Consider the following 24749-nt stretch of genomic DNA (forward strand, 5'->3'; position numbering starts at 1 on the left):
TGTTGCTAAGGGGCGGCCCCGGAAGTGACGCGCCCCGGGTTTGTTGACAGCGGAGGCGGCGGCGGCTGCAGGCTCCGAGCCTTAGGAGCCGGATCGGGGGAGGGGCCGGGCCCAGGAGCCTCAGCCCCGCCGGCAGCCCTAAGGGCAAGGTAACCGCCACGGGGTCCCCGTCGCGACCCCCTCCCTCCCGGAGCTCTCGTCCCCGGGATCCCAAGCTCCGCCCCGCCGACCCCCGTCTCCCCTGGACCCCGGCTCTAGCCTGACGAGATCCCCAACCTCCTGAGGTGCTCTGGCCCCGGATTCTCCCGGGCTGCATTCTCTGCTCCTCCTCGCCTGCGAAGCATCACGTCCGCTTCCCGACGCTGAGGGCAGCCCCGTCCAGGGTAGGTCCCGGACCCCGGGCCAAGGGACGTACCTGCGTCCTCCTCCTTCGCCTCCTGCCTACGGGGCCTAAGCATCGCCGCTGCAACCACTCTCTGAGGTCCATCTCCGCCAGTGGTGGGAGGGTTCCTTTCTCTATCCCTGCCGCCAGGTCTGAGAATCGTGTCTTTAAAACTGAGCTCCCTTCCTCCAGAAAGAAAATGACGCTCTGTCGTTTGTCCCTACAAGATGGGGGATCGGTGTAGGGCTGAAAGGGCCACCCTCTGCCCCTCCTACCTGTTGGATGAGCTTAAGTTCCCCCAGAGAAGTGCTTAGAAGCTCAAGGACGACTTGGATTCTGGATCAGCTCCCAAAAGGGATGACACAAAGTATAGGGAAATCCAACAGGGTGAGGTTGCAACCGGAGGGCCAAGGGAGCCCGACAGGTGAGTTGATAGTGAAACTGACTGTGCTGGCCACTATAGCTCTCTGGGTGGAACTTGTCTTGGCTGCTCTTTGACCGAAAGAGCCCAAGATTTCCAGTCTTTGCCTGTGTTTGTCAGTCCATTCGTTTTGTTTTGTTTTGTTTTTCTTTAAATAGAGATGGGGTCTCACTATGTTACCCAAGCTGGTCTCGAACTCCTGGGCTCAAGTGATCCGCCCGCTCCAGCCTCCAAAAGTGCTGGAAATACAGGCATGAGCCACCGCGCTCAGCTAGTGCATTTGATTTTTAAGGGGGAGGGGAATGGAATGTCTGATGTCTTGGGAAAATCCTTCCATATATGATCTTTCACAGAATGTTTCTCTTCAGACTTCAAACTGGTTAGGATGAGCATAAAAGCATAGCTTTGAAAAGGGTCACGGGAGGCTATACTTAGAGCAGAAAGTGGTGGCCAGGGGTGAAGGGCCTCGCTACTTTGGTTCATTTGTTCATTCAGCAAATAATAAACATGATATGTAAGGAGGTAATAAGTGGTTTGGAGAAAAATAGAGAAGGAAGGACCATGGGGAAGGAGTTGGGAGTTGTCATTTTATAGAGGGTGTTCAGGGAAGGTCTCTAGTAAGGTGACCTTTGAGCAGAGATAAGTGAGGGAGCAAGCCAGGTAGTTCTCTTGTGGCAGAGCATTCCGCAGCAAATGCAAAGGTCCTGTGGTCATATGCCTGGTGATTTGAAGAAACAGCACAAGGGCTCACGCTTGTAATCCCAGCACTTTGGGAGGCTGAGGCAGCCGGATCACCTGAGGTCAGGAGTTCAAGACCAGCCTGGCCGACATGGTGAAACCCCATCTCTACTAAAAGTACCAAAAAAAAAAATTAGCTGGCCGTGGTGGCTCATGTCTGTAATCCAAGTTACTCAGGAGGCTGAGGCAGGAGAATCATTTGAACCTGAGAGGTGGAGGTTGCAGTGAGCCGAGATTGTGCCCATTGCATTCCAGCCTGGGTGAGAAGAGTGAGACTCTGTCTCAAAAAAAAGAAAGAAACAGTGGGAGGATGGGGGACTGGAGCAGGTTGAAGAAAGGGAAGAGTGGTTGGCAAGAAAGTCAGAGAACAGTGGGGACCAGAAAAAGGTGGGGAAGACATCAGGGGCTGTCCTTGTGATACAGGGTCACAGGGTGTCTAATGGGACACCCTTTCAGAACCGTACTTATTGAAGTGTCTGGTGGTTGGAGAAAATACAGATTTGTTTTAGATGACAAATGGCCATTGTGCTTGGGGCTTCGGTTGTAAGTACCCTTCTTCCATCTTTGTAATGACCATTGATGGAACAAATACAAAGAATCATGGTCACAGAGAACTGCGATTAAATCAAGTTAAGTTATGCCGCTGCTTCCTGGTTGTGAGAATGTGGGCACGGGACCTTTTTCCACCTCAATCTTCTCATCTGGAAAATACAGCAGGCTGGGTGTGGTGGCTCACACCTGTAATCCCAGCACTTTGGGAGGCAGGTGGATCACCTGAGGTCAGGAGTTCGAGACCAGCCTGGCCAACATGGTGAAACCCCATCTCTACTAAAAATACAAAAATTAGCCAGGTGTGGTGACGCATGCCTGTAATCCCAGCTACTGGAGAGGCTGAGGCAGGAGAATCGCTTGAACCTGGGAGGTGGAGGTTGAAGTGAGCTGAGATCACGCCACTGCAGCACTCCAGCCTGGGCGACAGGAGCGAAACTCCATCTCAAAAAAAAAAAAAGAAAGAAAGAAAAGAAAAGAAAATAGGGCTGTTGGATTAGATAAAATCATGGGCTGAAGTGCTTAATGCAGTATTTCACACAAAGTGCTCAATACATAGCGGTCACGCTGATGAGGATGATGTGATGATGAGGAATGTGGGCATGTATGTCTGCCTCAGAGCCGTTCGTTTTAGCACTAGCTGGTGGTGTCACCAGCTCTAGCTGCCTCCATCAACTAGTAGGATTTGAGGAAATATGGGGGAAAGCAAGACAGAAACTTCTTGACACCCGTCAGAGGTTAACTGGGTTAATATTCTGCAGGGAAGACGTTAGCTTGGTCCTGGCTTTTCTGACAGCAGCAGAGGGTGATGGGGACTTTTAAAAAAGAGCCCAGCACTTCCAGCGCTTTGGGAGGATCGCTTGAGGCCAGGAGTTTGAGACCAGTCTGGAGAACATAGGGAAACCCTATCTCTAAAACAAAAGAATTAAAATGAGCCCAGCAAATTTCCATTCTACCATGTAAAATAGGCAAAATGAGGGTGTTGAAATGAATGTGACTTGGAGACAGGTGGGGAGGGGCAGTGTACGCTGGGCCTAGATATGTGGTTGGAGTGTGCGTGGCTGATCTACGGGTAGAGGCTGGTGATCCGGAAGTGCCCGGCAGAGGCTGAGACTTTCCAGCCTGCATTATAAGAAGCAGAACCACAGTTGATCTCCCTCCTTACACCCCAAGCCCGGACTATATCCTCAGGCCTGGGACACAGGCTGAGCAGGGCAACTGGGCCAGAGGATTTGAAAATGAAAGGTCAGAGCACTTAGGAGCTGAGAGCCAGCATGTTGGGGTAGGCTGTTGTGGGTAGAACCCCAGGCTGGTGACCTGCGGACCTGGTTCAAATCCCGGCTCTGCTGTTGGCTTGCTGTGTGAGTTAGGCAGGTTCCATCTCCTCTCTGGGCCTCAGTTTTCATATCTGTAGATTAAGAATAATGGCCTTCCCTTGCCTCCGACTAACTCTAAAGGCTGTTGGGAGGATGAAATGAGACACAGCTTGTGAAAGAATTAGGTGTGTTTTGAAGCTCTCTACAAAGGTATCATCATTAGTATTACCAGGATTATGCAGACACGTTTTGGGGGCCCACTAGCTGGAAGACTGCTCTTGGCACTCTGGTTTTTTTGCTTGGCTTCAGTACCTCATCTGTTCTGGAGTCCTGAGAGGTGAGTGCAGAGACCCCTGTCTGGTTATCTATTTGTGGACCACTGTCTTATATCTGGCGCAATCGCTGAAACTGATTTTCCAGCTTCAGAGATGCAGAAGGGTCTCTTGAAGCATTATTCTCAGGAACATCACTCTTCATAATTATTGGTTACCACCTTCCTGCCATTCTTTCATGGCATCTCCTCAGCAACCCTGTTCACAACACGCGCAACACAGGGTGTGCCACTCACAACATGCTGACAGGTAAGGACCTTGATAAATATTGAGGCTGGAAAACATTGGCTGGGGATCTTGTGGAGCCGAGGCTCTGTCACTGGCATTGAGCCACTCACATACTCTGTAATGGAGACCCCAGAAATCACATAGGGTCCCTGCCCTCAGGAAGCTTTCAATGCTGTGGCCAAAAAATGACATGCCACGGAGTGGTTACCAGCAGTACTGGATCATGTGAGCTCAGTGCCTGAGTTGTAAGGAAGCAGCGGAGGCTCGTGGAACAGAAGGGAAAGCTGAGGTTGGAGAAATGGTCCCTCCCCATAGCATAATGGCAAGGGGCTCGAACTTTAGGGTCACACACTTACCGGAGGACGAACTCATTGCTCATCTTTCAACCATTGTTTCCTTATCTGGGAAACAAAATGATAATGTGTTATCATATTGATAAAATGTTATCTGTGGCAGCTGGGTGTGGTGGCTCACACCTGTAATCCAGCACTTTGGGAGGCTGAGGTGGGCGTATCGCTTGAGCCCAGGAGTTTGAGACAAGCCTGGGCAACATGGTGAGCCCTCATCGCTACAAAAAATAAAAAAATTAGCCAGGTCTGTTGGTATACATCTGTAGTCACAGCTACTCCAGAGGCTGAGGTGGGAGATTGCTTGAACGTGAGAGGTGGAGGTTGCAGCGAGCTGAGATCGTACCACTGCACTCCAGCCTGGGTGATAGAGTGAGACCCTGTCTCTTAAAAGAAAAATAAATAAATAGGCCGACCGCAGTGGCTCACACCTGTAATCCCGGCACTTTGGGAGGCCGAGGCAGGTGGATCACCTGAGGTCAGGAGTTCGAGACCAGCCTGGCCAACATGGCAAAACCCTGTCTCTACTAAAAATACAAAAATTAGCCTGGCATGGTGGTGGGCACCTGTATTCCCAGCTACTTGGTTGGCTGAGGCAGGAGAATTGCTTGAACCCAGGAGGCAGAGGCTGCAGTGAGCCGAGATTGTGCCATTGCACTCCAGCTTGGGCAACAAGAGCAAAATTCCATCTCAAAAAAAAAAAGAAAGAAAAATAAATAAATAAATAAATAAGTTATCTGTGACTTTGATGCGAACTGCTTGGAAAGCTGGACACACTGGGTCTTTTTTTTTTTTTTTTTTTTTGAGACGGAATCTCGCTCTGTCACCCAGGCAGGAGTGCAGTGGTGCAATCTCGGCTCACTGCAACCTCTGCCTCCTAGGTTCAAGCGATTCTCCTGCTTCAGCCTCCTAAGTAGCTGGGATTACAGGCATCCGCCACCATGCCTGGCTAATTTTTGTATTTTTAATAGAGATGGAGTTTCACCATGTTGGCCAGGCTGGGCTCGAACTCCTGACCTCAGGTGATCCACCTGCCTTGGCCTCCCAAAGTGCTGGGATTACAGGCGTAGGCCACTGTGCCCAGCCTGACACACTGCGTCTTGAACTAATGAACTACCTGTGTATATATCTGTCTGTTCAGATCCATAGTCTCTGGCAAATTGCATAGCCATAGCCCCTTCCTTCCAGCTGCCTTTTCTGTAAGTTGTAGATGGTAACTCCTGCCTTGTTGGGTGTTGAGAGAATTCAATTAATTAACACATATAAAATACTTAACAGAGTTCTTTTTTTTTTTTTTTTTTTGAGATGGAATCTTGCTCTGTTGCCAGGCTGGAGTACAGTGGTGCAATCTTGGCTCACTGGAACCTCCACCTCCCGGGTTCAAGCAATTCTCCTGCCTCAGCCTCCTGAGTAGCTGGGACTATAGGCGCCCGCCACCACGCCCTGCTAATTTTTGTATTTTTAGTAGAGACAGGGTTTCACCATGTTGGCCAGGATGGTCTCAATCTCTTCACCTCGTGATCCGCCCGCCTTGGCCTCCCAAAGTGCTGGGATTAGAGGCGTGAGCCTCCACGCCCAGCCAGAATTCTTGGTATATACTTGGTATTCAGTATGGGTAGGATCATTAATACATTTGGTTACAAGAATAGAACCCAACCAGTCTGATTACTAGCCGAATGCAGCCTCCTCAAGGCCTCTCTGTCTCCAGCATCATGAGCAGCCACCTAGCTGTGAGGCACACTCCCCAATCATTGTGTGTCTGCATCTTTCTGACATAACCCAACTCATAGATTTAATCTCTACAGACTTTTCAGAGCCAGGTGGCGTCTGGTTTTCACCTGTTTCCCGACCACCTGGAGATCCCCACACTTGCTGTGACTCCCCTCACACCCCCAGTCTCTGGCCCTTGATCTGCTGCCTCCTGGAAAGCGTCTAGCCTCTGTAAATAGGGCATTTGTTTGGGTTTTCCCCCCAGCTCCTAGGTTAATATTTCACAGGGTGAGTACTGCTCCAAGGCTCAGAGCTTCTGGCTCCCCCAACCTCTCTGTCCTCTGGGTATCAGGACACTGGTGGGATCCCATGCTCCCACCTCCAGACTTCAGTTTCTCTTTCCCTCCCATTGTTTGGATGGATGGACTGAAGACCAAATATTTGGTGAGAAGCGGGGGTCTGCTTTAGGTTTGCATCCCACTCATCAGTTTTGTGATCTCAGGCAAGCTTCTGCTTAGTTGTGTATGCGTCAGTATCTTCATCAGAAAATGGGGTAATAATCTCTATCTTGTAGTACTAGAGTAAGGTAATTCCAGCCACAGCAAACCTTTGTTCTGTTAAACGCCAGGCATAAATTGGGCACCGAAGTCAGACACCAAGGATACAGGTGCGTGCGCGCTTGTGCACGTGTGTGTGTGTGTGTACATGTGCATGGATGCAGGCATGCAAGCAAGCATACAGCTTCTGTCCTCCCAGAGCTCACAGGCAGTAGGAGGGTGTCAGTTGACAAATTGTTATGTAAATGATTAATTAGTTGCAAGTACAGGGTACTAGGAAATGTTTTGTCGGTTAAGTAAGAGACTCGAGGGAGTAAAGCCTGTAAGGAGCTTAGGACCACATCTGGAAGCAGCCAACATGGACGTGGTGTGGCGGTGCCTTCTGCTGCTGCTGCTGCTGGTGCTGTTTTTCTCTCTCTTCTCTCCCACTTCCCTCATTCTCCAGGGTGTCGAATGTTCATGATAGACCTAGTATTAGAGAACATGCAAGAAAAGGGATGGAGAAAGACACAGGGTTCTCCCAGTGTGGTGGTCGGTCATAACCAGAGCTCCCTCTGTCCTCAGTTGCTGGAATTCCAGATGGCGTGTGACTGCCCTGAGAATGACAATCCCTAAGGAATGGAGTAGGTAGAGTGGAGTAGGTAGAGATGGCTGCCTCTGGCAGGTGCCAGGCCCGCAGCTGGATGGGTCTCAGGGCATGGTAGCCCCGGGGCCCTTCAGTCTCTGTGCCAGGATGTAAGATGGCTGCTTCCTCTTCCAGCTCATTCCAGCCCTGAGTGGCAAGGTCAACACTGCTAAGGGGAGGCTAGCAGATGGCACCATCTACCTGGCTTATGTTTTGGGGGCTTTTGGTGACCGTGACAACTGACGTGGTGGTGTTTCTTCCACTTGGGGAGCATGGTAAGGGCAGAGCAGCTGCCTAGGTAACTGGGCTCAGACCTGCAGAAAAGGCAAAACCCCAGTGGCTCTCCCTCATTCAGAGCCTCTGAGCTGAGAGGCATCATTTGCAGCCACTGGGCTCCCAGCAGTGTCCTGAGCGCAGCAAGCAGGGAGAATGGGAGAGTGTACTATACCTCCCAGGCCTCGTGCAGACCTCTGCTGGCGAGTACTTTGTCATTCCTTCCACAGGCCTTTGTTGAAACCTCACCTTGTGGCAGACCCCACATTGAGTGTTCAGTGCTTCCTTTGTTCATTTAGCAAATAGTCATGGACCTGGGCCCGTAGTGCCAACGTCCCATGCACCCCCTCTCCTTGCAGCTTAGGTACTTCTTTGCTTCCTCCCAAAGTGCCTTCCCCTTCTCTCCCCTCCACCAGAGTTAACTAGGACTCATCTTTTGGGTCCCAGCTGAAATGTCACTTCTTTTTTTTTTTTTTGATGGAGTTTTGCTCTTATTGCCCAGGCTAGAGTGCAATGGTGTGATCTTGGCTCACTGCAACCTCCGCCTCCCGGGTTCAAGCAATTCTCCTGCCTCAGCCTCCCGAGTAGCTGGGATTACAGGCGTGCGCCACCACGCCCAGCTTATTTTTGTATTTTTAGTAGAGACGGAGTTTCACCATGTTGGCCAGGCTGGTCTCGAACTCCTGACCTCAGGTGATCCACCTACCTCAGTCTCCCAAAGTTTTGGGATTACAGGTGTGAGCCACCGCACCTGGCCTGAAATGTCACTTCTAAGGATACCTGCTCTGACTCCCCAGTCCAGGGCAAGTCCCCTGATTGGGCACCCAGAGCCCCAGGCCCCTTCTCCTGCAAGACACTGGTCCCAGTTACGCGACAGGCGCTTATGGGCCCTGTAGGTGGATCTGTCTCCCTCCGGAGCCAGTACGCTCCATGTGGTCAAGGACCTTGTCCGGCTCGCTCACCAAGGACCCCCAGTGCTCAGCAGGGACTGAGTGAGCAGGTCCAGGGATGTGATACCAAACAAGACAGCCTGGTTTTGCCCTCATGGACCTGGCCATCCATCAAGGATGCTGAATCATCAAAGCCACATCGTACCAAGTGTTCGTTGCTGTGGTAGATCGGGCCTGTGGGGGGACTCAGCAGGCACACCCTGGTGGGTTAAGCATGGCTTCCCAGAGGAAGTAACTTTGACACTGGGACCATAGGTATCAGCTACGTGAAAGGAGAGTTCAAAGATCATGTGGGCTGGAGTGGCCAGGAGATACTTCCTGGAGGAAGGACATGGAGTGTATTTGGGTAGGGGAGGGGAGAAGGCAGTATTTAAATTAGAAAGTGCAGTAATTAGTTGAATGTGGATGGTCCTGGTTGAAAGAGAACAGACTGGGCAAAGGTCTGAAGGTGACCTGTGCCGAGGGCCTTTTGCCAGGACAGTGAATGATGAGGCCAGGCTGGCTGGAGTAGGGGGGCAGTGGGGACCAAGTAGGCCAGAAAGCTGGCTGTAATTCCGGTGGGCTTGAAAAGAGTTGCTTTCCAAGAGTGGGGACTCTCTGCCAGCAGTGCTCCCTCTGGTTCCAGTTTCCCAGGCAAGAGAGGCTGCTGGGCTCTTAAAGATCTTGAAGCAAATGAAGGCAAAGGAAGGCCATGCCCAGGGCCCAGGCATCCTGGCTTTTGTGCCTTCCCTCGAGGGTGCCATGCTGCCAGTGGGACAGCTGACACAATGAGCCTTGTTGTGGGAGACCCAGGCCGGGGAGCACAGGCCCGGAGCTGGGAGCCAGGGCAGATGAGGTAGGAGAAGGTAATGATTATAACAACAACATAATAACGGTTGTCTTTATTGAGCAATGACTACATGCCAGACACTGTTCTAAGCCCTTTTGATATTATTCCATGGAATCTTCACACCGTGCTGGGGATGAGGTATTGTGCTGCTTCTATTTTAGAGGAAAAGTGACTGAGGCACAGAGAGGTGGAGACACTTGCCCAAGTTTGTCTCCTCGTGAGCAGCAAGGCTGAAATGTGAGCTATGCCTGCCTGAATCCACAGCCCATCCACACACAGTCCCCAGTAGACAGTGGTGCCACAGTTGAACTCAGAACTGGCTGATTCCAAAGCCCAATGTGCCCTGTGGCTTCCTGCTGGATTTCCTGAGCAGTCTGGAAGGTTTACAAATGGGCACAGAGGGAGGCTCCCAGAAGCTGGGACAATGCTGGGCCCCAGAACTCCAGAACCCTCTAAGTCAGGGGTGTCCAATCTTTTAGCTTCCCTGGGCCACACCGGAAAAAGAACTGTCTTGGGCCACACGTAAAATACACCAACACTAACAATAGCAGATGAGCTAAAAAAAAAAAAAGTCCATAAATGTCATAATGTTTTAAGAAAGTTTACAAATTTGTGTTGGGCTGCATTCAAAGCTGTCCTGGGCCACATGCAGCCCATGGACCACAGGTTGGACAAGCTTGCTCTAAGAGATGTTGTGAGGGATTCCACAAGACCAGGTTCCAGTCCTAGTTTACACAGCTCCCTCTGTTTGACCTTGAGTTTCCTCCTCTATAAGATGGGGTCAGCCGGGCGCGGTGGCTCACGCCTGTAATCCCAACATTTTGGGAGGCTGAGGCGGGCGGATCACAAGGTCAGGAGTTCGAGACCATCCTGGCTAACATGGTGAAACCCCATCTCTACTAAAAATACAAAAAATTAGCCGAGCGTGGTCGCAGGCGCCTGTAGTCCCAGCTACTTGGGAGGCTGAGGCAGGAGAATGGCGTGAACCCGGGAGGCGGAGCTTGCAGTGAGCCGAGATCGTACCACTGTATTCCAGCCTGGGTGACAGAGCGAGACTCTGTCTCAAAAAAAAAAAAAAAAAAAATTATGGGGTCATAGGGCTGGACACGGTGGCTCATGACTGTAGTTCCACCGTTTTGGGAGGCCGAGGCAGGTGGATCACCTGAGCTCAGGAGTTCGAGACCAGCCTGGCTAACATAGCAAAACCCCGTCTCTACTAAAAATACAAAAATTAGCCGGGTGTAGGGGCAGGCGCCTGTAGTCCCAGGTACTCAGGAAGCTGAGGCAGGAGAATAACTTGAACCTGGAAAGCAGAGGTTGCAGTGAGCTGAGATGGTGCCACTGCACTCCAGCCTGGGTGACAGAGCAAGACTCTGAAAAAAGAAAAAAAAGGTGGGGTCATAACCACCATGTTGTGTACTTAGTCTGTTGGGCTGGGACTAAGCATTTCTTCAACATTATCTCATTTAGTACCACAGCCCTGTGAAGTAGAGATTATTATCCCTCCCCCCCCCCTTTTTTTTTTTGAGACAGAGTCTGGCTCTGTCGCCCAGGCTGGAGTGCAGTGGCGCGATCTCGGCTCACTGCAAGCTCCGCCCCCCCGGGTTCACACCATTCTTCTACCTCAGCCTCCCGAGTAGCTGGGACTATAGGTGCCCACCACCACGCCCAGCTATTTTTTTGTATTTTTAGTAGAGACAGGTTTCACTGTGTTAGCCAGGATGGTCTTGATCTCCTGACCTCATGATTCACCTGCCTCGGCCTCCCAAAGTGCTGGGATTACAGGCGTGAGCCACCGCGCCTGGCCTATTATCCCCATTTTTCAGATGAGGAAACTGAGGTCTGGAGAGGTTAAGTAACTTTTTTTTTTTTTTTAAACGGAGTCTCGCTGTGTCGCCAGGCTGGAGTGCAGTGTCACCAGGCTGGAGTGCAGTGGCGCAATCTTGGCTCGCTGCAACCTCCGCCTCCCAGGTTCAAGTGATTCTCCTCCCTCAGCCTCTTTAGTAGCTGGGATTACAGGTGTGCACCACAACACCCAGCTATTTTTTTTTGTATTTTGGTAGAGACGGGGTTTCACTATGTTGGCCTCAATGGAGAGGTTAAGTAATTTTACAGTGAATTGTATAACTGGGTCAAAACATAGATCTGTCTGACCACAGAGCCTGCACTTAAAAGAAAACTTTTGGGGCTGGGTGCGGTGGCTCACGCCTGTAATCCCAGCACTTTGGGAGGCCGAGGCAGGCGGATCACAAGGTCAGGAGATTGAGACCATCCTGGCTAACACGGTTAAACCCCATCTCTACCAAAAATACAAAATATTAGCCGGGCGTGGTGGCACACGCCCGTAGTCTCAGCTACTCGGGAGGCTGGGGCAGGAGAATCGCTTGAACCTGGGAGGCAGAGGTTGCAGTGAGCTGAGATCGCCCCACTGCACTCCAGCCTGGGTGACAGAACAAGGCTCCGTCTCAAAAAAAAGAAAAAACTTTTATGAAGTATAACATACATGAGAGACCAGGCACAGTGGCTCACGCCTGCAATCCCAGCATTTTGGGAGGCCAAGATGGGAGGATCGCTTGAGCCCAGGAGTTCGAGACCAACCTGGGCAACACAGAAAGACTCTGTCTTTACTAAAAATTAAAAAATTTACTGGGCGTGGTGGCACATGCCTGTGGTCCCAGCTACTCAACAGGCTGAGGTGGGAGGATCGCTTGAGCCCAGGAGGTCAAGGCTGCGGTGAGCCGTGATCATACCACCACACTCCAGCCTGGGCAACAGTATGAGACTCTGTCTCGGAAAAAAACAACCAACCAACCAAACAAACAAAAAAATACATACATAAGGAAAGATGCACAAAATATGAGTATAGAGTCTGATTAATTTTTTTTTTTTTTTTGAGACGGAGTCTCGCTCTGTTGCCCAGACTGGAGTGCAGTGGTGCCATCTTGGGTCACTGCAAGCTCCGCCTCCTGGTTTCACGCCATTCTCCTGCCTCAGCCTCCCGAGTAGCTGGGACTACAGGCGCCTGCCACCACGCCCGGCTAATTTTTGTTTTGTTTTGTTTTGTTTTTAAACGGAGTCTCACTCTGTCGCCCAGGCTGGAGTGCAGTGGCACAATCTCAGCTCACTGCAAGCTCCACCTGCTGGGTTCACGCCATTCTCCTGCCTCAGTCTCCCAAGTAGCTGGGACTACAGGTGCGTGCCACCACGCCCGGCTAATTTTTTCTATTTTTAGTAGAGACAGGGTTTTACTGTGTTAGCCAGGATGGTCTCAATCTCCTGACCTCATGATCCACCTGCCTTGGCCTCCCAAAGTGCTGGGATTACAGGCGTGAGCCACCATGCCCGGCCGCCATTTTCTTAACTTTCTATTCAATTACAATATTCGGGCCAGGCACGGTGGCTCACATCTGTAATCCCAGCACTTTGGGAGGCAGAGATAGGCGGATCACCTGAGGTAAGGAGTTCGAGACCAGCCTGAGCAACATGATGAAACCCCATCTCTACCAAAAAAAAAAAAAAAATTAGCTGGTTGTGGTGGCAGGCACCTGTAATCCCAGTTACTCCAGAGGCTGAGGCAGGAGAACCGCTTGAACCTGAGAGGCGGAGGTTGCAGTGAGCTGAGATCGTGCCACTGCACCCCAGCCTAGATGACAGGGTTAGACTCCGTCTCAAAAAAAAAAAAAAAACAATATTCACTGGCTGGGCGCGGTGGCCCATGCCTGTAATCCCAGCTACTCGGGAGGCTGAGGCAGGAGAATGACTTGAACCCGGGAGGTGGAGGTTGCAGTGAGCCGAGATCGCGCCACTGCACTCCAGCCTGGTGACAGAGCAAGACTCAGTCTAAAAAAAAAAAAAAAAAATTCACTTGAAAAAGTACACACATCATGATACACAGGTCGGTGAAGATTCACACAGTGAGCGAGCCTGGATACCCAGTACTCTGATCAAGGAGACTAGAAGCTCCTCAGCACCCAGAAACTCCCTTCCAATCACCTCCCCGGGTAACCACAGTCCTCACTTCTCCCACCACAGATGAGATTCCCCTGATTTTGAACTTAGTGGAGTGACACAGTGTAGATCCTTTTGTGTCTGACTCCTCTCATTAAATGCAGTAAGGGTTGGCCAGGTGCAGTGGCTCATGCCTGTAATCCCAGCACTTTGGGAGGCAGGGGTAAGCAGATTGCTTGAGCACAAGAGTTTGAGACCAGCCTGAATAACATAGCAAGATCTTGTCTCTACAAAACAAAAAACAAAAACAAAAAAACCAGAAAGATTAGCCGGGTGTGGTAATGCATGCCTGTAGTCTCAGGTACTCAGGAGGCTAAGGTGGGAGGATCGCTTGAGCCTGGGAAATAGAGGGTGCAGTGAGCCAAGATCACACCACTGCACTCCAGCCCGGGTAATGAGATTCTATCTCAAAAATTAAAAATTAAGGCCAGGCACAGTGGCTCACACCTGTAATCCCAGCACTTTGGGAGGCCGAGGCGAGCAGATCACCTGAGGTCAGGAGTTCAAGACCACCCTGGCCAACATGGGTAACCCTGTCTCTACTAAAAGAAAAAAATACAAAAATTAGCCCGGCGTGATGGCGCACGCTTGTAATCCCAGGTATTCGGGAGGCTGAGGCAGGAGAATCACTTGAACCCAGGAGGCGGAGGTTGCAGTGAGCCAAGATCATGCCACTGCACTCCAGCCTGAGCAACAGAGCAAGACTCTATCTCAAAAAAAAAAAAAAAAAAAAAACCTAAACTAAAAATTAAAAAAAAAAAACATTGTAAGCATTATCCAAGCTGTTAACAGGAGTTTGTGCCTTCTCATTGCCATGCAGTATTTAGTAGATGAATATACCATAATTATCCATTCCAATGCCAGTGGACATGTAGGTTCTTTTCTGGTTTTGGCCATTACAAATAGTGCTGCTGTGAACATTCTAGTGTAGATCTTTTGGTGCACATTTACTTATGCATTTCTGTTGGGTATATACCTAGGAGTCAAGTTGCTAAGTGTTGAACGTATGTACGTTCAGCTTTAGTAAATAGTGAATAGTGTTAAACACTGTTCCCATTGTATTCCCAGTTCACACCAATTTGCCCTGCCGCCAGCCCTGTGGGAGATTTCCCACTGTTCCCCGTCTTCCCCAATGCCAGGTATTGCCCATGTTGTTGTTGCTGCAGTTGCATTCAGTTGAGCCAGTGGGCGTGTGGAAAATGGCATCTCATTGTGGCTTTACTGTGCACTTCCCTAATAGTAAAGAAGCTGAGTGCTTTTCACATGTTTGTTGTCTGTTTCACTATCTTCCTTCATGAAATGCCTGTTCAAATCTTTCACTCTTTTTTTTTTTGAGACCGGGTCTGGCTTTGTTGCCCAGGCTAGAGCGCGGTGGTGCAATCACAGCTCACTGCAGCCTCAACCTCTTGGGCTCAGGTGATCCTCCCACCTCAGCCTCCCAAGTAGCTGGGACTACAGGCACATGGCACCGTGCCCAGCTAATTTTTTTTGTATTTTTTGTAGAGACAGGGTTTCGCCATGTTGCCCAGGCTGGTCTTGAACTCCTGGGCTCAAGCAATTTGCCCACCTCTGGCTCCCAAAGTGCTGGGATTACAGGCGTGAGCCACTGCACCCAGGCTCTGTGTGGTAACTTTTGATGAACAGAGTTTTTAATTTTGAGGCAGTCCAATTTATCAATTTTTTTCTCTTCATGTGAAATCATTGACTAAAGTCATAAAGATATACTCCTGTGTTTTCTTCTAGAAACCTTATTGTTTTAACTTTCACATTTATATCTATCATCTATCTCAAATTAATTTTTGTGTATGCATGAACAGAAGTTTCTTTGCTTTGGTGTAGATAAGTTCATGATTTTCTACCTCCTGGTTAGCACCTCTTGAGTCCTAGTTAGGAAATCTTTAGCTGTGCTAAAGTCATGAAGCTAGTAGGAGACTTCACTTTTTTAAATAACAGTTTTACTGAGATATATATAATTCACATGTCACACAATTCATCCATATAAAGTATATAATTCCATGATTTTTAGTATATTCATAGAGTGCACCCATGACCACTGTCAATTTTAGACCATTTTCATCACCCCAAAAAGAAACTCCATACACACTGGCAGTTACTCTCCTTTTTCCCAACCACAAACCTACTTCTGTCTCTATAGATTTGCCTATCGTCACTGGACATTTCTATCAGAGGAATCATACAGTATATGACTTTTTTTTTTAAACTGATTTCTTTCACTCAACATAATGTTTTCAAGGTCCAACATTATAGCATGGATCACTACTTTTTATGACTGAATAATATTCCACTGTATGAATATGTAACATTTTGTTGATCCGTTCATCAGTTGAAGGACATTTGGGTTGTTTCCACTTTTTGGCTCTTACAAATAATGTTGCTATGAATGGTCACATCTGAGTTTCTTTTTTTTTTTTTTTTTTTTTGAGACGGAGTCTCGCTCTGTCGCCCAGGCTGGAGTGCAGTGGCGCGATCTCGGCTCACTGCAAGCTCCCCCTCCCGGGTTCACGCCATTCTCCTGCCTCAGCCTCCCGAGTAGCTGGGACTACAGGCGCCCGCTACCACGCCCGGCTAATTTTTTGTATTTTTAGTAGAGACGGGGTTTCACCATGTTAGCCAGGATGGTCTCGATCTCCTGACCTCGTGATCCGCCCGCCTCGGCCTCCCAAAGTGCTGGGATTACAGGCGTGAGCCACCGCGCCCGGCCTGAGTTTCTTTTTTTGAGATGGAGTCTCACTCTGTCGCCCAGGCTGGAGTGCAGTGGCAGGGTGTCGGCTCACCGCACTCCGCCATTCTCCTGCCTCAGCCTCCCGAGTAGCTGGGACTACAGGCACCCGCCACCACGCCCGGCTAATTTCTGTATTTTTAGTAGAGACAGGGTTTCACCGTGTTAGCCAGGATGGTCTCCATCTCCTGACCTTGTGATCCGCCCACCTTGGCCTCTCAAAGTTCTGGGATTACAGGCGTGAGCCACCGTGCTCGGCCACGTCTGAGTTTCTATGTGGACATATGTTTTCATTGCTCTTGTAAGGAGCCTTCATTTTTAATCAGACACCATGAGATTCAGTGATACCATGTCTATATGTCTATTAAGCCCTGGCACAGCCTAAGTGCTCAATCAATCATAGCTGTATACAGGTTAGGAAGTACTGCACAGCATGGAACACCCCAGTGTAGCTCTTCAGACTGTGGGAAGCTGAAGAGTGAAAATCTCTATTATCCCCACCCAAGCACTGGGTCCCCAGCACACACGTCTGCTCACAGGCAAATAAGTGCTTGGACAAGGCTCCATGTTCTTTGCAGGCCAAATTGTGCACAGATAGTGGCACAGCAGAGGCGGGTGAAAGAAGGAGTCAGGAGACCTGGGCCTGGCCCTGCTAAGCTGCTAATTGGAGTGTGGTCTCAGTTTCCCTACTCAGAGCGTGGACATGGGACCACTGATGGTTCTAGCCCTTGTGTGTGGCTCACTTGGCATCTTGTCCACTCCCCAGGCAGTGGCTCTGCCAATGATCCTGTGAGTGTTCAGGAATCACTGTTGCCCCTGGGGATCCTTGTCCTGGAGTGGCCCACCTGCTTGCCCCCAGCATGGCGTCCGACACTCCCGAGTCGCTGATGGCCCTCTGTACTGACTTCTGCTTGCGCAACCTGGATGGCACCCTGGGCTACCTGCTGGACAAGGAGACCCTGCGGCTACATCCGGACATCTTCTTGCCCAGCGAGATCTGTGACCGGCTCGTCAATGAGTGAGCAGACCCAGGGCTGAGGAGGGGCAGGGGTCTTACCATGAATGTGTATAGAGAGATTGGGACCGTGTGTGCACTATGTGGGGAGTAGCTATGGAGATGAATGTGTGAGGGTGTGTGTGTGTGCACATGGATGTTCATGGATGCAAGAGAATAGTGGTGTATCCATAACCATAAAGGTGTATATGTGTGTGTGTTGGTGTGTGTGTGGAGGGGTGTGCACGTGAAGGCATGGGTGTGTGTACACATGTAAGCTTATGCAGCACAGGTTATTTCTGACTGTGAAACTGCATGTGTGCATTTAGAGATGTGATTGTGTCAAAATCTGCATATAAATGAAGGAATTAAGTGTTGCCCCACATGTGTATGTACATTCAGATGCACATACCTGTGCTTGTGAATTCAGTGAGCATGGCCACATATGCATGTACATGCCGGTGCCAGAATAACGGATCCATGATCAGGGAGTGAATCATCCAGAAAATCTGAATGGCCCTCCGAGGGCCTCCCCACTCCTAGGGGCTCCTAGAAGCATGCTATGCAGTCACTGAATGCTGGGAGTTCAATCTACAGGCCCAGATGGTGGCCAGGCATGGTGGCTCACACGTGTAATTCCAGCATTTTGGGAAGCCAAGACAGGAGGATCACTTGAGACCAGAAATTCAAGATCAGCCTGGGTGACATAGCGAGACCTTGTCTCTACCAAAAAAAAAAAAAAGAAAAAGATTCCCAGAAGGGAAATTATTAGACAGCTGCATAGGAAACTAGAAACCTGTGTGGGCCTGAGGACAGAGGTGGACCTGTAATAACGTCCTGAGCATTTACTGTGGGTCAGGCTCTAGGTTGGACACTTTGCAGGCCATAGTTATATCCACTTTACAGATGAAGAAACTGAGGTCTGGGAAAGTTCATTTACTTGTGTGAAGTTGCCCAGGTAGGAAGCAGCCAAGCCAAGATTTAGAGTCTAAAGCGTTTGAATCCAAAGCATTTCCCAGCAGACCAGGATTCTTGCATGAGCTGATGTCTCAACAGGGCTTCATTAAGGGCTTGTCCTGTACCCAGCTGGGAACTCTGAACTATTTGGCTTAGTTTGCCTGTTTAAAAGGGTCGCAGGAGGGGCTTAAAGAAGGTGACGAGAGTGGCCATGCCAGTGGGGCTGCTGCCCCTGCAGTGTGCGTGCGTGGAGGCTGTGTGACAGGCATGTGCACTGGGAGAGATGGCGCCTGCATCACCTAGAAGGTCTCCCAGAGAGCTGCCTTTAGATTCCTGGTTCCTGGGCACCCTTAATCTTACTGGTAGTTTAGTCAGGATCTGACCAGATACTCTTAGGAGAAGGAGGTTGCTACTTGGGGTGATCCAAGAAAGCTTCAGGGGGAGGAGGGCTTGGCTTTGAAGCGAGGATGAGAGTCCCTGTGGCCCTCTCCTGAGCCAGGCTTTTTTCTCTCCCAGGTATGTGGAGCTGGTGAACGCTGCCTGTAACTTCGAGCCACACGAGAGCTTCTTCAGCCTCTTTTCGGACCCCCGCAGCACCCGCCTCACGCGGATCCACCTCCGTGAGGACCTGGTGCAGGACCAGGACCTGGAGGCCATCCGCAAGCAGGTGAGACCTGCCCCGCCACAGCGCCAGGAGGGCCCACACCAAGCAGGGGCCAGGCTGCTCGCCTCCAGCCCAGCCATCCCCAGCCCAGCCAGTGTGCGCCGTGACTGTGCACATCCCCCTTTCCAACCCACCTGTAGCCCAGGGCAAGGCCTGGGGCCGGGGGAAGGGGCAAGGGTGGTGATGATGATGGAGCTGTGCCCACTCCCAGGACCTGGTGGAGCTGTACCTGACTAACTGCGAGAAGCTGTCCGCCAAGAGCCTGCAGACACTGAGGAGCTTCAGCCACACCCTGGTGTCCTTGAGCCTCTTCGGCTGTACAAACATTTTCTATGAGGAGGAGAACCCAGGGGGCTGTGAAGATGAGTACCTCGTCAACCCCACCTGCCAGGTGCTGGTTAAGGATTTCACCTTCGAGGGCTTCAGCCGCCTCCGCTTCCTCAACTTGGGCCGCATGATTGATTGGGTCCCTGTGGAGTCCCTGCTGCGGCCGCTTAACTCCCTGGCTGCCTTGGACCTCTCAGGCATTCAGACAAGCGACGCCGCCTTCCTCACCCAGTGGAAAGACAGCCTGGTGTCCCTCGTCCTCTACAACATGGACCTGTCTGACGACCACATCCGGGTCATCGTGCAGCTGCACAAGCTGCGGTGAGCTCCTGGCCCAGAGCTCACCAGGGTGGGGTTTGGGGGGCAGGTGGGGAGGAGTAGAGGTGGGTGTTGTCACGCCCTCAGGGTTCAGGAGCGCTTGGCTAGGCAGAGGGTGGGGATGAAGACACAGTCCCATTCCTTAAACCCAGCGTTTCAGCTGGATTGGGGCTGTTTGGGGTTTCTTCCCAGAATGCCCTGGGGAAGTTGTGGCAGGAATGGGCCCTCCCCTGCTACAGACTAAAGGAGCTGGGGTCTGCAAGGCAGCCCCACCCTGTACCCAGCTCCTAACCTGCACCCCCTACCCCAATCTTCAGACACCTGGACATCTCCCGAGACCGCCTCTCCAGCTACTACAAGTTCAAGCTGACTCGGGAGGTGCTGAGCCTCTTTGTGCAGAAGCTGGGGAACCTAATGTCCCTGGACATCTCTGGCCACATGATCCTAGAGAACTGCAGCATCTCCAAGATGGAAGAGGAAGCGGGGCAGACCAGGTGGGGCCCCAGCCTCCATGGCTACTGGTAGGGTGTCATTCAACAGGCATTTAGGCTGGCGCAGTGGCTCACGCCTGTGATCCCAGCACTTTGGGAAGCCAAGATGGGCGGATCACTTGAGGCCAGGAGTTAGAGACCAGCCTGGCCAACATGGTGAAACCCCATTTCTACTAAAAATACAAAAATTAGCTGGACATGGTGGCAGACACCTGTAGTCCCAGCTACTTGGGAGGCTAAGGTATGAGAATTGAAGCCGGGAGGCGGAGCCTGCAGTGAGCTGAGATCGCGCCACTGCACTCCAGCCTAGGCAACAAAGTGGGACTTTGTCTCAAAAAAAAAAAAAAGAAAGTATTTGCCAAGTACCCCTCTGCCAAGTGCTGTGCTGGGTGCTAGAGATAAAGAAACAAATCAGGTCCTGCCCTCTTGGAGGCTGTGTGAGCTGGTGGGGACAATCAAGTCATTACAAGGGCTATGGTAGGGGCAATCCAGGGCCCCAGTGTGGCCTGAGGATCAGGAAGGAAGGAGGAGGAGGGACGCATCCTGGCTGTCCTGAAAGCTCATTCTGCCTCTGCCAGAGGAAGCGTGTTCTAGCAGAGGGAACAGCACCTGCAAAGGCCAGTAGGTGAGAGCATGAGGAGCGACAGGGGAACTACCCAATGCTCAGCCTGACCAGAGCACAGTGCCATGGGGGGAAGAGGCAAGGCTGGCAGTGTCTGCCACCTATGGAGTATTGCTGGACATAGGTCGGTTCTTGGGTTGGTTGGTTGAGAAGTTTGACCAAACCCTACCAGCTGTAACTGGCCACCCATAAGCCCTGGCCCCAGCCTGCTTTAATGGTGTTCAGTTGAGCTTGTCCCTTTGTGATTGTTGGTGAGACCTAAAGGTGCCATGTCCTTACTAGAATGGCAGGTGGTTTCTAAAGGTGGCTGCATTGCCCATCCTACGTGTTCCCCTACTATGTGGCTTTGCCATGTCCATCAGGAGGTGGTGCCTATGTCCCCTACCATTAAAAACAAAAGGAGTAGGGGATGAGGTTGGAGGGCCTAGAAGAGAAAGCAAGGAAATGCCTCACCACCCCCAGTGGGGAGGCCCAGCTCAGGCCTGGGTCCCAAGCCACTGACACCGGCACCCTCTTTCCCCAGCATTGAGCCTTCCAAGAGCAGCATCATACCTTTCCGGGCTCTGAAGAGGCCACTGCAGTTCCTCGGGCTCTTTGAGAACTCTCTGTGCCGCCTCACGCACATTCCAGCCTACAAAGTGAGCAGTGGAAGTGGGATGGGTCTGGGCCAGGGAGCCTTGGGAGAGAGAAGGAGCTGGATTCTGGGGCTGGAGACTGAGCTGGGATCTGGCATCCCAGCCCTTGGCCTCTGCTGGGTTGTTCTGAGCGTGTCCCACCCGCAGGTAAGTGGTGACAAAAATGAAGAGCAGGTGCTGAATGCCATCGAGGCCTACACGGAGCACCGGCCTGAGATCACCTCGCGGGCCATCAACTTGCTTTTTGACATCGCCCGCATCGAGCGTTGCAACCAGCTGCTGCGGGCCCTGAAGGTCAGCTCTAAGCCTGGGGCCTTGGCCTCCTGTCCCTCCCCACCTGGAGGGTGCCGGGCTTGGCTGAGCCGTGTCCCCAGAGCCTGTGTCCTTCTGCACCCTGTCCCCAGGGCCCTAGGACCCGAACCCCAGCCTGGGCCTCACAGCACTTGACTTGCTTCAGCACTGGCCTTGTTTGGTCCCCATCCTGGTGTCTGCTCCCCAGGCCCCACTTCTGCCTTTAGAGAGCAAGACCAGGCTAAACCTTGCCCCAGAGAGCCTGTTCCAGCCCCTTGCAGAGCCCAGGCCTCTCCCTGCACTTGCCAGCCCAGGTCCCCCTTGTCTTCATACAGCTGGTCATCACGGCCCTCAAGTGCCACAAATACGACAGGAACATTCAAGTGACAGGCAGCGCCGCCCTCTTCTACCTGACAAATTCCGAGTACCGCTCAGAGCAGAGTGTGAAGCTGCGCCGGCAGGTTATCCAGGTGGTGCTGAATGGCATGGAATCCTACCAGGAGGTGACGGTGAGCCCCCACCCGCCACGGCCCCGCATGCTCTGGCCCAGCCACCCCTTTCCTGCTTCTTGCATCCCGCTAGGGCTCCCCCGGCTCTGGGCTGCATCTGTCCCAGCTCCCTTTCCCACAGCAGCACTCCCTGACTCTTGGGACCTGGCCCTTCCCACAGTCCATCACTCCTGGCTGCCCTCCATCCTCCTCCCTGCCCCATGTGGGGGTGGGGGCCCAGGGACCCTGCCCTTCTCCCTGCCTGTGCCGTCTCCTCAGCCCTTCTGCCCATACACTCTGCTGGGGGATTTCTTACCAACAGCTGCTTTTAATATAAAAGTAATAAAAGCTTTTATTATAGAAAAGTTATAATCACAGATATACAGAAAATAAAAATCACCCATAAACCCACTACCCAGAGACAGGCACCATTAACATGGGATATCAATTGTGAATTTTAGCCTATGCACACACATTTTGTAAATGGGATACACAAACTGCGTACTGTTTGTATATGGTGGATTTTTACTTCAACTGTGTTGTCACATGAACATGAACATCTCCCTTATCCGCCAACAATTTTTTTCTTTTTTGAGATGGAGTTTCACTCTTATTGCCCAGGCTGGAGTGCAATGGCACAATCTCGGGTCACTGCAACTTCCACCTCCCGGGTTCAAGTGATTCTCCTGTCTCAGCCTCCCGAGTAGCTGGGATTACAGGCATGCGCCACCACGCCCGGCTAATTTTGTATTTTTAGTAAAGATGGGATTTTACCATATTGGTCAGGCTGGTCTCGAACTCCTGACCTCAGGTGATCCACCTGCCTCAGCCTCCCAAAGTGCTGGGATTACAGATGTGAGCCACTGCGCCTGGCCAGCCAACAATTTTTTTTTTCAGACGGAGTCTTGCTCTGTCGCCCAAGCTGGAGAGCAGTGGCGGGTTCAAGTGATTCTCCTGCCTCAGCCTCCCAAGTAGCTGGGACTACAGGTGCATTCCACCACACCTGGCTAATTTATGTATTTTTAGTAGAGACGGGGTTTTGCCATGTTGGTCAGTCTGGTGTTGAACTCCTGACCTCAGGTGATCCACCTGCCTCAGCCTCCCAAAGTGCTGGGATTACAAGCATGTGCCACCACACCCAGCCAACATATTTATATAACAAAAACTTTTTTTCATTTCAGATGGGCAATATGCCAACGTCCTAACATGGTTTGAGGGAGGCACATTTCACACATGAGCATGAAGACCTAATCATCACTCTTATAAACTACGAAAGGATCAAACAATAATTTTTATTTATTTATTTTTTCGAGATGGAGTCTTACTCTGTCGCCCAGGCTGGAGTGCAGTGCACAATCTTGGCTCACTGCAATCTCTGCCTCCTGAGTTCAAGTGATCCTCCTGCCTCAGCCCCCCTAGTGGCTGGGACTACAGGCATGTGCCACCATGCCAGGCTAATATTTGTATTTTTAGTAGAGACAGGGTTTCGCCATGTTGGCCAGGCTGGTCTCGAACTCCTGAGCTCAGGTGATCCACCTGCCTCGGCCTCCCAAAGTGCTGGGATTACAGGCATGAGCCACCGTGCTCAGCCACAATATATATATATATATTTTTTAATTAAGACAGGGTCTCAGGCTGGGCGTGGTGGCTCACGCCTGTAATCCCAGCACTTTGGGAGGCTGAGGCAGACAGATCATGAGGTCAGGAGTTTGAGACCAGCCTGGCCAACATGGCGAAACCCCATCTCTACTAAAAAATACAAAAATTAGCTGGCCGCGGTGGCTCACACCTGTAATCCCAGCACTTTGGGAGGCTGAGGCAGGCGGATCACCTGAAGTCAGGAGTTCGAGACCAGCCTGGCCAACATGGTGAAACCCTGTCTCTACTAAAAATACACAAATTAGCTGGGCATGGTGGCAGGCGCCTGTAGTCCCAGCTACTTGGGAGGCTGAGGCAGGAGAATTGCTGGAACCCAGGAGGTAGAGGTTGCAGTGAGCCGAGATCAAGCCACCGAACTCCAGCCTGGGTGACAGAGCAAGACTCTGTCACAAAGAAAAACAAAAACAAAAACACAGGGTCTCACTTTGTTGCCAAGGCTGGAGTATAGCGGCATGATCACAGCTCACTGTGGCCTCCACCTCTCAGGCTCAAGCAAGCCTCCCACCTCAGCCTCCCCAGTAGCTGGGACAACAAGGCATGTACCACCACACCCAACTAATTTTTTTTTTTTTTTTTTTTGAGACAGAGTCTTGCTCTGTCACCCAGGCTGGAGTGCAGTGGCACGATCTCGGCTCACTGCAAGCTCCACCTCCCAGGTTCACGCGATTCTGCCTCAGCCTCCCGAGTAGCTGGGGCTACAGGCGCCCACCACCCTGCCACGCTAAGTTTTTGTATTTTTAGTGGAGACGGGGTTTCACTGTGTTAGCCAGGATGGTCTCAATCTCCTGACCTCATGATCCGCCTGCGTCGGCCTCCCAAAGTACTGGGATTATAGGCATGAGCCACCATGCCCGGCCCACAGCCAGCTAATTTGTATTTGTGTGTGTGTGTGTGTGTGTATGTGGTGACGGGGTCTCGCTGTGTTGTCCTTGCTATCCCCTAGCTCAAGTGATCCTCCTGCCTTGGTTTCCCAAAGTGCTGGGATTATAAGCATGAGCCATTGCACTAGGCCCAAAAATTGTTTAATAATGTTTCTTTTCTGATTACAAAAGATATCTAATGCTTAAGCCAGGTGTGGTGGCCCTCACCTGTAATCTCAGCACTTTGGAGGGCCGAGGAAGGCAGATCACTTAAGATCAGGAGTTCCAGACCAGCCTGGCCAACATGGTGAAACCCTGTCTCTACTAAAACTACAAAAATTAGCCGGGCATACTGGCGGGTGCCTGTAGTCCCAGCTACTCCGGAGGCTAAGGCAGGAGAATTGCTTAAACCCGGGAGGTGGAGATTTCAGTGAGCTG

General features: G+C 51.2%; 1 protein-coding gene and 1 non-coding gene across 6 annotated transcripts in view; one reads left to right on the plus strand and one right to left on the minus strand.

The window, feature by feature from the left end:
* The window catches only part of ZER1 (zyg-11 related cell cycle regulator), a 41990-nt gene continuing 17241 nt past the window's right edge, over positions 1–24749 (plus strand). The window contains exons 1-8 of one of the 5 annotated variants that reach the window (XM_003822337.3): positions 1–149; positions 16772–17023; positions 18473–18623; positions 18832–19268; positions 19583–19759; positions 20902–21016; positions 21161–21307; positions 21640–21813. In XM_003822337.3, the coding sequence (XP_003822385.1) occupies positions 16866–17023; positions 18473–18623; positions 18832–19268; positions 19583–19759; positions 20902–21016; positions 21161–21307; positions 21640–21813 (1359 nt within the window). In that variant the 5' untranslated portion in view covers positions 1–149; positions 16772–16865. Of the gene's footprint in view, positions 384–668; positions 807–16771; positions 17024–18472; positions 18624–18831; positions 19269–19582; positions 19760–20901; positions 21017–21160; positions 21308–21639; positions 21814–24749 lie in introns of those variants that run through there. The other 4 variants (XM_034929214.3, XM_008975892.3, XM_003822338.3 and 1 more) reach the window with 4 other exon arrangements.
* LOC112440914 (small nucleolar RNA U13) lies at positions 22968–23071 on the minus strand. The gene has a single exon (XR_003028902.1). It is a non-coding gene; the product is annotated as a small nucleolar RNA U13 (small nucleolar RNA).

Source organism: Pan paniscus, chromosome 11, assembly GCF_029289425.2.
Source record: "Pan paniscus chromosome 11, NHGRI_mPanPan1-v2.0_pri, whole genome shotgun sequence".
NCBI lineage: Eukaryota > Metazoa > Chordata > Mammalia > Primates > Hominidae > Pan > Pan paniscus.